At 47.2% G+C, this 11,544-nt stretch overlaps 1 protein-coding gene across 1 annotated transcript; it reads right to left on the bottom strand.

Moving 5' to 3' along the window:
* Positions 1-807: 807 nt before the first annotated feature.
* MEOX1 (mesenchyme homeobox 1) lies at positions 808-11,196 on the bottom strand. The gene is made up of 3 exons (XM_035136382.2): positions 10,526-11,196; positions 3,101-3,294; positions 808-930 (listed from the first exon to the last, which is right to left on the bottom strand). Exons 1-3 carry the CDS (start codon positions 10,977-10,979, stop codon positions 808-810), a joined length of 771 nt encoding a protein of 256 aa, XP_034992273.2. The 5' UTR covers positions 10,980-11,196.
* Positions 11,197-11,544: the final 348 nt, after the last annotated feature.

Raw genomic sequence — 11,544 nt, 5'->3', positions numbered from 1 at the left:
TATTTCTTTCAATGGTGGAAGATAATATAGTACCAGGGATGATCGATAACATTTTGCAGTGGTATCTGAAACTGCCTAAGGCAATTCTATATGCACACTTTTTCTTTAACATCGGGGCAGAGCGGGGAGCTCGAGAGACTGGCTGTAAGATTTTTTCGGTGACCTCCTGGGTGGTCTAGCCTGCTTCTGCTGCAAACTCGAAACGTTGGCTTGTTGCTGTTTTCCAGAATTGTGATCCTGGAGAGGGATGCTAAGTTGGGAGCGAACACAACATAGGCCTACGTGTTAGCTTCATGGCTCTAACAATGTCACATCTTCAACGTTAGAATGATTGGGAAGCCACCCCTGCCTTGATTCCCCTCGTTGGTGGCTTGTGAAAAAGCAATTCCATCAGAGATAAGAAGGAAGGAAGGAGAGAGCCCAGATCTACCTGGGAAAGAAGAAGAGGAGTTTGGATTTGATATCCCGCTTTATCACTACCCTAAGGAGTCTCAAAGCGGCTAACCTTCTCCTTTCCCTTCCTCCCCCACAACAAACACTCTGCGAGGTGAGTGAGGCTGAGAGACTTCAGAGAAGTATGACTAGCCCAAGGTCACCCAGCAGCTGCATGTGGAGGAGCAGAGACGCGAACCTGGTTCACCAGATTACGAGTCTACTGCTCTTAACCACTACACCACAGGCCAGGTCTCTTCCGAAACTGATCCTTCTTCAGCCAACTCTTGCAAAGTCTTAGGGAGAGAGCAGACGATCTGGGCTGTGATGATGCCAAGAGATTGGTCCAGGCCTTCTGAGCCACTGTGTACAGTGCTACTCTGAGCTTGGAGAAGGAGCTGAGTCCATGTCTTCCAGGCTGTGGTCCTGGGGTGACGCCGGCTGCCCACCTTTCACACGTTTCCATTTCATCCTGCGGTTCTGAAACCACACTTTGACCTGCACAAGAAGAGGGAGAGGCTTAAGGTGAGCTTGTATGCCGATATTTGCTGCGTGCAAAACACAGCCCTTTCAAATTCACAGTTTCTGAATTTTGCAATGCGGTTCTCTAGCCATGTGTGCAAAAAAAAAAACTGCACCTGCTAGGGTCGAGTGTGCGTAAGAATACATGTACAGTGGTACCTTGGTTCTTGAATTTAATCCATTCCGGGAGTCCATTTGACTCCCGAAAAGGTTCGAAAACCAAGGCGCAGCTTCCGATTGGCTGCAGGAACTTCCTGCACTCAAGCAGAAGCTGCGGAAGCCGCGTTGGATGTCCGGCTTCCGGAAAACGTTCACAATTCCGGGTCTGCGGCATTTGGGAGCCGATTTGTTCGGGAGCCAAGCCGTTGGACTACCAAGGTACCACTGTATTAGTGAATATAAATCATGCATCACATTAAGGGAAATTACTTGCAAGAATGTTCGTATGGAGAAAAATCTGCACTGAAATGCTGTTGAATTTACACTTGTTTAACTTGTGCCATTTCAACCATACACGGTTGAAGACAGATTGGTTGTAATTGTGATTACAGTGGTACCTCCGTTTACATAACCCTCTGGTTCCGTAAACTTTGGGATGTGCGCATGGGAAACCCAGAAGTATTTTACTGGGTTTCACCGTACGTGCATGTGCAAAAGCAGCAGTCCTCAGGTTGCGGAAACCTCAGGATCCGACTGGACCTCTGGAACGGATCCCATCCACAACCGGATGTACCACTGTAAATGCAAACAAGGCAGAGAGCTCGGAAGCACTGAGCATTCCCTCTCTTCCCCTCACCCACTAGCCTTGGGGGCAGCTCAAAGGTTTTGGGTACATGCCGTTTTTGTGAAGATGTGGAACACTTGGAACTGAACCCCCGAGTAAGATGCAAATGTGGAGAACTGAGTTTAAGGCTGGTGAAATGAGAAAAAGAACAGACCTGAAATTCACAGATCCGCCTATTCCCATTTTCAACTCTGTGATTCTACAGTGGTACCTCTACTTACAAATAACTCTACTTACGAATTTTTCTACCTACAAATGGAGCTCCGTCCGCCATCTTGGATGCGGTTTAGATAGGATTTTTTCTACTTATTAATTTTTAGATAGGGTTGCTTCGACTTACGAATTTTTTCTCCCAATGCATTCCTATGGGATTCGACTTACAATTTTTTCAACTTACAAATGTGTGTTCGGAACGCATTAAATTCGTAAGTAGAGGTACCACTGTATATAGGAGTGGCCGTCAAGACCATATAACACAGGTCCTGAAAGACCTACATTGGCTCCCAGTACATTTCCGAGCACAATTCAAAGTGTTGCTGCTGACTTTTAAAGCCCTAAACGGCCCCGGTCCTGTATACCTGAAGGGGTGTCTCTACCCCCATCGTTCAGCCCGGACACGGAGGTCCAGCTCCAAGGGCATTATGCCGTTTCCCTCCCTGCGAGAAGTGAGGTCACAGGGAACCAGGCAGAGGGCCTTCTCGGTAGTGGCGCCCGCCCTGTGGAACGCCCTTCCCATCAGATGTCAAGGAAATAAACAACTACCTGACTTTCAGAAAACATCTGAAGGCAACCCTGTTTAGGGAAGTTTTTTAATGTTTGATGTTTTATCGCTTTTTTATATATTCTGCTGGGGAGCCGCCCAGAGTGGCTGGAGAAACCCAGCCAGATGGGCAGAGTATAAATAATAATTTGTTGTTGTGTCATGTTGGGTGAATTGGCCTTGTGATTGTGGGGTGTTTGTTTTTTGTAAATGAATCAGTGTACTTGAGCAGGTAGCAAATGAACATTCACCCAATATTATCCCTCTTCTGTCCACCATTGTTGCCCAAAGCTGGAGAGGAGGCTGCACAGCCTCAAGGTGCTGCTGGAGCAGAGGCATAGCTGCCAAGTCTCCCGTATTCCCCGGGAAACCCCCATTTTTCCAGCTGTTCCCAGCCGCAAAAACAGATTTTTTTGTTTTTCCCCGGTTTATTCTGGCGCGGCGGCCATTTTGGAACTGGGCGGAGCATGCTCAGAAGCGACTTTTGATGCTGCTTTGCCCAGTTCCAAAATGGCTGCAGCGCTACTTCCGGTCTGCTACTTCTGGTCCAGTCCCTTATTTCTCAGGCCGGAACTTGGCAGCTATGAGCAGAGGAGTTTCACCTGTCTTTCCGTCAAGTCGAGGTTCACCGCAATCTCGTATCTCCGGAGCCTCGTCAGGTAGTTGTGGTGTGCAAATTCCGCCTCCAGCTCCCGCAGCTGGTCCTTGGTGAAGGCGGTGCGTTCCTTCCTTGCTTTGGAGCTGCTGACTTCTGCTTTGGTGCTGCTGCCCCCACCGCCGCCTGTCTCCTGGCTTTCTGGAAGAGGGAAAAGACAGAAACATTCCTCGTGGAAGCAAATTGAGCCCACTAGGAGAAAGAGAGTTGGCAAGGTTCAAGAACCGCGATGCCTCAAGGACCACCTCTCTCCATATGAACCAACCCAAGCCCTGCAACCATCACCTGGGGCCCTTCTTTGCATGCGAAGACATGAGAAGTCTGAAGGGTGGCAACACAAGAACGGACCTTTTCTGCAGTGGCCCCCCATTTGTAGGATGCTCTCCCCAGAGAGGCTTGCCTGGCGCCTTCATTACATATCTTTAGATGCCAGGTGAAAACGTTTTCCTATAAACAGGCCTTTGGCCGATTAACCTTCTATGTCATTTTGCATGTACAGTGGTACCTCTACTTACGAATGTTTCTACTTACGAACGGAGCTCCATCTGCCATCTTGGATGCAGTTTAGGTAGGATTTTTTCTACTTATGAATTTTTAGATAGGGTTGCTTCGACTTACGAATTTTTCTCCCAATGCATTCCTATGGGATTCGACTTACAATTTTTTCCGACTTACGAATGTGCGTTCGGAACGCATTAAATTCGTAAGTAGAGGTACCACTGTATTTGTGTGGGGGATATTTCTTTGTTTTTGTTTTTATTATGTATTTGGTGTTCTCGTTTTGTATTTTTATGTTGTGAACCGCCCTGTGATCTTCGGATGAAGGGCAGGATACAGATCCAATAAATACATTATTAAATAATGAAATAAATGCAAAGCTCAAGCAATCCCCGTTTGTTGGTAGGGCCTCTAGGTGGAAACAGTGAGTAGCTTTCAGCTAAATTTTACCCAGAGTAGTCCTATTGAATTTAACAGGCTTAACTTCCCATCAGTTCCAGCCAGCATGGTCAATGGCCAGGTATGATGGCACCTATAGTCCAGACACAGATTCCTCATTCCTGTCTTAGCCAGCATTCATAAATCAAGATGGTTAAAGAACAGGACAAAGGTGGGTTTAGTGGTCCACCTTCTCAGTCCCCCTTATCTTAAATATCTCTCATATGGGAAATTCACTCTGGTATGTTTGGTGATGAGGGAAAGGCCCTCTTCTATGGCTCGATACATTTCTTCGTCATCAGGATCGCACATATTCCAGAACATGTGGGAGATTAGCAGCCAAACCTAACAAATGTGTATTCTTGTTAGTTAGCATAAGAAGGGGTTAAATCCACAGAGCTGTATTGCTGATACTCAGAGCATGGAAATGTGATTGCCGGAGAGGGTTCTGTGTGGTGTCATTTCCCCTCTTCTCCTGGATAGGAAGGAGCACAGAGTACTTCCTCTTCCTCTTTCTCACATACTTCAGTCCCAGACACTTCCCTACGACTGGTTATGCTGCAAATGCAAGTATTTTGCCTGCATAGTTTTTACTGCTGCCTTTGCCGTGGACCAATGCATAATTATAAAGCAAGCAAATCTTATTTTTGAACTTGCTTCCCACATTGTTGCCTGATTCATTCTCAAGCTTTGTAAGGAGGGGGAAAACCAGCTTGCTTTCTAGCTAAATTTGCTCAAAGGAGGCTTTGCAGCCTAATTCCTAGGCTTCTGGTTTTGCTGCCAAGGACAGGATTTTGAAAGTCTGCTCAACCCAACACACGTTTGGTGCTTGGAGGGATAAACTGCAATTCAAATATCCTCTCCTACCTATTCAACCCATTCCACAGAACCAAACCTCAGTGTCCAGAACAGGATCAGTCTCAAACTCAAACTCAATCACGAGAAAAGCCTGCTAGATCAAGCCAATCAGATCCAGAGCCAAACAGATGCCTAAAAGGTAAAGGTAAAGGACACCTGACAGTTAAGTCCAGTCACGGATGACTCTGGGGTTGCGGCCCTCATCTCACTCTACAGGCCAAGGGAGCTGGCGTTTGTCCGCAGACAGTTTTTCTGGGTCATGTGGCCAGCATGACTAAGCTGCTTCTGGCGAAACCAGAGCAGCACACGGAAACGTCGTTTACCTTCCCGCCACAGTGGTACCTATTTATCTACTTGCACAGGCGTGCTTTTGGACTGCTAGGTTGGCAGGAGCTGGGACCGAGCAACGGGAGCTCACCCCGTCGCGGGGATTCGAACTGACGACTTTCTAATTGGCAAGCCCAAGAGGCTCAGTGATTTAGACCGCAGCACCACCCACCGCGTCCCCAACAGATGCCTAGGGTAGCCCCCAAAGCAAGATCAGTGTGGAGCGACTCTCTTGTCTGCAGAACACTCCTCTAACATAATGCAGGCCCTGGATGTGGGCTGGGATTTCTGCCTCAACCGTCCTCTCAGCTGTAACATTTTTGGGCCTCACAGGGAGCTGCTGGCTGTATTTTCCTGGCCCGCGGTACAGGTCTGGATTAAACGCTACGACCGCTCATCCTATCTAGCCTTCGAATCCCCTGAAAATGACTGCATGTGTTTTCCGTCCAGGATGAAGGATTGAATTTAGGAAGGAACAAAGAACGTTGCCTTATATCAGACCTAATCCGTGGACAGTGCCAGGTGTGAGGGAGGCCCCAGCCTTTCCACGGTGACCACCCCACCCCACTGAAGCCAGCAGGCTTCCCAACGGTGATGGTGGCCGTGAGCAGCGGTAGCATCAACAAATGTGATGGACAATCTGCCCCCTAATCTGGTACCATTCACTGCAAGATGCCTGAGCTGCTTCTCATTTGTGAGGGGCAAATTGGGTTTGGTGTGGGAAATCCATGATTGGATCAAGGATTAATGCTTGGGTTTCCTGATATTCTATTTTAAACCAGGTGTGTGTACCTAGCCAGGAGGCAGGGTCTGAATTGAACTGGAATAACAGAACTTGAGAAAATAGGTTCCCCTTCCTTCCCATAGCATTTCGCTGACTTCTTTCCTACACACACACACACACACACACACACACACACACACACACACACACTGCTATTCTTGCTGCTAGAGAAAAATATATTTACCTGCTCATAGGACTTTTTGTTTGTTTGTTTAAGTCTACAGTGGTAGACTTTCCCATTGAAAGTAATGGAAAGTGGATTAATCCATTCCAGACGGTCCATGGAGTACTTAAACTGAAGCGTACTTAACCTGAAGTGAACTTTCCAATTGAAAGTAACGGAAAGTGGATTAAACTGAGTACTTAAACTGAAAACACTCAAACCGAGGCGTACTTAAACCGAGGTATGACTGTACTCAGATTTGTTGTCTTAAACCAGTGGTTCTCAAACTTTTTTTCTCTGCCCACACTTTCAGAATAAAAATTTGCTCACAGCACACCAGTTTTCTTTCTGGGAAACAAAAAAGAAACAACTCCTAGCATGTGCTATGCTAGGACACAATGACTTTATAATATGACCGTGGGACACCCAGAAAGAATAAACAATGCAGCCACGTAAGAACAGGAATCATTCCCAAAATATAATATTGATGAAACTTCCTGCTGCACTTCCCACCCTCTCCTGCCATCTGTGTGGAATGCCACACCCTTTGAGAATAACTGCCTTAAGCTGTTATTTTATTACTACAGTGGTACCTCGGTTTAGGAACACAATGGGTTCCGGAAGTCTGTTCATAAACTGAAGCGTTCATAAACTGAAGCAAACTTTCCCATTGAAAGTAATGGAAAGTGGATTAATCCGTTCCAGACGGGTCCGCGGAGTACTCAACCTGAAGCGTACCGAACCCGAAGCATGGGTGTAATTGGTTCCGGAAGTCTGTTCATAAACTGAAGCGTTCATAAACTGAAGCGAACTTTCCCATTGAAAGTAATGGAAAGTGAATTAATCCATTCCAGATGGGTCCGCGGCGTTTGTAAACCGAAAATTCATAAACCGAGGTGTTCATAAACCGAGGCTCCACTGTACAGTCAAATCCTCGGTTTAAGTACGCCTTGGTTTGAGTACTTTCAGTTTAAGTACTCCGTGGACCCGTCTGGAACGGATTAATCCACTTTCCATTACTTTCAATGGGAAAGTTCACTTCAGGCTTCAGGTTAGGTATGGACTTCCAGAACCAATTACACTCATACTTCGGGTTAAGTACGCTTCAGGTTGAGTACTCCATGGACCTGTCTGGAACGGATTAATCCTCTTTCCGTTACTTTCAATGGGAAAGTTCGCTTCAGGTAAAGTACGCTTCAGGTTAAGTACAGACTTCCGGAACCAATTGTGTCCTTAAACTGAGGTACCACTGTACTATGATGTGGTGGTTGTTAATTCTTTTTAGTTACCTGGTGTCGTTCTCCCAGAGTAATGAAAATTCACCTAAAAGAGCTTTTGTTTATTAGGGAAGGGAAGAGTTTGTCCCGTGTTTTATAATGGGGTGAGGGGGTGGTAATGCCATGGAGGCAGCAATGCCACCGGGTCATGCCAGGGCTCCCCAAGGCTCATGCCAGTGTTTCCCTATATAGCACCCATTCTGAGTGGCGGCATCAGTTCTGCAGGGCCTTCACTGGATGCCAGCAGAAGAGATAATGTGTTGTGACTTTGTCTGCCCTGAAAGAACCAGGTTCCTTGCCTCCAAGCTAGACATGTGCTTCCTTGATGCATTGTTTCAAAGGCTACGGGGCAAAGTGTGGTTGCCTATGTAGCTAAGACAGATGCCGTCATTCGACAGACCTACGCAATTCTGATAGGGCAGCTAACGCATTGCTTGAGCATTTTGCCTGTCCTGCCAGGCAGAACTTCCAAGCCAGAGGGCATGTTATCAATGCATGCTTGAACCTCAGCATCTATCTGTGTGCGTTGAATACTGTAACTAGAGTTGCCAAGTTGTGGTCTAGGGATGTCTCATATTCCTGTGGGGATGATTCACGAGGCTTTGTAGGATGGTGCAGCTGTTGGCCCTCCTGAGGCATTATCCCAGGGATGGGGAACCTTTGCAGCCCTCCAGATGTTGATAGACTCCATTTCCCATCAGCTCCGGCTAATGGTCAGAGAAGACGGGACTTGTAGTTCATAGAATCATAGAGTTGGAAGAGACCACAAGGGCCATCCAGTCCAACCCCCTGCCAAGCAGGAAACACCATCAAAGCATTCTTGACATATGGCTGTCAAGCCTCTGCTTAAAGACCTCCAAAGAAGGAGACTCCACCACACTCCTTGGCAGCAAATTCCACTGCCGAACAGCTCTTACTGTCAGGAAGTTCTTCCTAATGTTTAGGTGGAATCTTCTTTCTTGTAGTTTGAATCCATTGCTTTGTGTCCGCTTCTCTGGAGCAGCAGAAAACAACCTTTCTCCCTCTGCTATATGACATCCTTTAACAGCTATAGCAAGCGAGAATCTGATTCCGTCCCAAAGGAGGCACAGGAAGTAGGCAAGGAAGGGGACCAATGGGAAAAGAGGGGAGGGGCAGCCAAGGTTGCATGGTCTCTTGAAAACATGTGACATTTAAAGGGATGCTATACAGGGGGGCGAAAATGAACGGGAAGATCAAAGATCAAGAAGATAATAAATTTAATAAAGAATGCGGGGAAATTATAAGTTCCTTAAAAGAACGCTATAAAAAATTCCTTCCAGTAGCACCTTAGAGACCAACTAAGTTTGTCATTGGTATGAGCTTTCGTGTGCATGCAATTAAAAACACTTGCAGGATTTTAGAAAACACTTTCAATGTAGTGAGAACTATGGTGAGAATGGAGTAGTAAGAAAATATAGAGAACATTATAAGATGCAGTTGGAAAAGAATAACAAGGGGTGGAGGGGAGTCCGGGGATTCAGAGAATCTTATGTGTATACGATTATGATTTATTTGTGATGGTAATTGTTAAAGGCAAAAAGGAATTAAATTTTATTTTATTTTTAAAGGAAGGTTTATGGACCAGATGAAAACAAATCAATAGAACAGCCCTCTCTTTGAAGGACCGTCCAATCCAAGGGCACCTTAAAGATAAAGAAGTACAGGAAGGGAAATCAGAGGAAAGGGCGTAGCTCAGTGGCAGATCACACACCTTGCAAGCAGAAGGCTGCAGGTTCGATCCCTGGTCTCTCCAGGAAGGGCTGGGAGAGACCCCAAGTCTGAAACACTGTACACAGTACTGAGCTAGATGGGCCAGTGGTCTGACAGTATGCGGCAAATTCCTCTGTTCGTGGGTTGAGGTGGACAGCAGATGGAGCAGGTGGAATGGGACACCCGGTCACTGTCTTCCCTTGGAGGGTGAGATGTATTTCTATTCAAATCACAGTAATCATTTCTAAACTTGCATCTCTACATATAAATTAGCAAATGCATGTAAATCATGCAAATCTGTGTCTTTATGTGGTCCACATTTTTCAGTGATCCAAACCTGAACTAATAACATAGATTTTTATAGATGCTTTCTCTGAGTTTCCTGCATTGCAGGGGGTTGGACTAGATGACCCATGGGGTCCCTTCCAACTTTATTATTATTATTATTATTATTATTATTATTATTATTATTATTCCGCCCTATACCCAGAGGTCTCAGGGCGGTTCACAAAACAGATCACAATATATAAAATCAAAATAAAACAATAACCCAATAATACCCCCCCCCAAAAAAATGTTGATGTTGATCAGGTCAACCAAAGGCCTGGTTAAAAAGGAACGTTTTTGCCTGGTGCCTAAAGGTGCATAATGAAGGCGCCAGGTGAACTTCCCTGGGGAGAGCATTCCACAGACGGGGAGCCACTGCAGAGAAGGCTCCGTTCTCATGTTGCCCACCCTCCTGACCTTTCAAAGAAGGGCCTTCTTCACACGATGTTGGGCTTCAGAAGATGATCTCAGGGTCTGGGTAGGTTCATATGGAAAGAAGCGGTCCTTGAGGCATTGCGGTCCTGAGCCGTTTAAGGCTTTATAGGTCAAAAGCAGCACTTTGAATTGGGCTCAGAAACTAATTGGTAGCCAGTGCAGTCGGACCAGGATTGGTGCAATATGCTCAAACAATCTTGCTCCGGTGAGCAACCTGGCCGCTGAATTCTGCACTAGCTGAAGTTTCCGAACCGTCTTCAGAGGCAGCCCTACGTATAACACGTTGTAGTAATCTGACCTTGAGGTTACCAGAGCATAGACAACAGTAGTTAGGCTATTCCCTGTCCAGATAGGGGAGTAGCAGGGCCACCAGCCGAAGCCGATGGAAGGCACTCCGGGCCACTGAGGCAGCCTGAGCCTCGCGCGACAGCAAAGGATCCAGGAAACCCCCCCCCCAGCTACATACCTGCTCCTCCAGAGGAAACGTAAACCCACCCAACTCTACAATTGTAGGATTCTTAAACGCCACCTTACCTGCGCTCCCTTTTTTCCTCCTGGATGCCTTCTTTTCCGTTTCGCTCACCACGTTCCCTGCCAGGACGTAATCTTCGCTCGTGCCAATGGCGGCATCCACCACATTTGGGCCGCTGCCCTCTGGCTCCCCGGAGACCAAAGCCAGCTCGGCCGCCAGACGCCGCCTGCCCTCGGCGGCTGCAAGATGCCACGCGGGGTGCTGGAAGGAAGAATGGTGCTCATCGAAAGCTCGTTCGTCGCCGGGAAGGCTCTGGGGGGCTGCAGCCAGGCAGGAGGTGGGAAAGTCCGAGTAGACACCAAAGTCCGGTTTGTGGTGGAACGAAAAGGGGGCTTGTGGGTAATGGTGTGGCCCAGTGGTCCCTCCACCCTCGGCATGGTGGTTTCGCAGGCAACCCCAGAGCACATTCGTAGGGTGAGAGCTTCTCATGCAGCTACTGGCAGCAGGTGGATCCATCGAGGAGAGCAGTTGGAACGCCTCGTTTCTTAAGATGCTCTTCAAACGCAGTTGCAAAGGGAGCCCGGTGCTCTAACTTTTTGCCCAGGAAAAGAAACCGGTCCTCTGCAGCTAGACAGCTCTCCAGCTCACCACCACGGCTTTGCCGGTTAGGGGGAACCCTGCAGATTTCTCCATAGCTTCCACAGGAGAAACTTCACATCTGTTGCGTTTGAAGCCCAAAGCTTCCTTGCTGTGAAGTGCTGAAGCCCAGAAAACACTTTTTAAATACTTTGCTGGGGTGTGAGTGACAAGCTTAGGAAGGGAAATGTGAGAGAGGAGCGAGGGGGAGGGTTTAACCTGCATGCACAACCCCTCCAACCCGAGCCAAGCATGCAAGCTATTAATCACCCGAAACCTTAGAGGCGCATCTAATGGGAACTGCAGATGGAGACTTTTAAAGAAACATTGTCTGCACTTTTTTTTTTTTAGAGGGGGCGGGAGAAAAATGTACACACACACACACACACAGGAGGGTTTAATGTTTCCTTCTCACACTCTGGGGTTATTTTTATTGCCCCGGTAA

Source organism: Zootoca vivipara, chromosome 13, assembly GCF_963506605.1.
Source record: "Zootoca vivipara chromosome 13, rZooViv1.1, whole genome shotgun sequence".
NCBI classification, from domain to species: Eukaryota; Metazoa; Chordata; class Lepidosauria; order Squamata; family Lacertidae; genus Zootoca; species Zootoca vivipara.
Note: the sequence above shows the minus strand (reverse complement) of the source record. Positions and strands in the feature narration are given on the sequence as shown.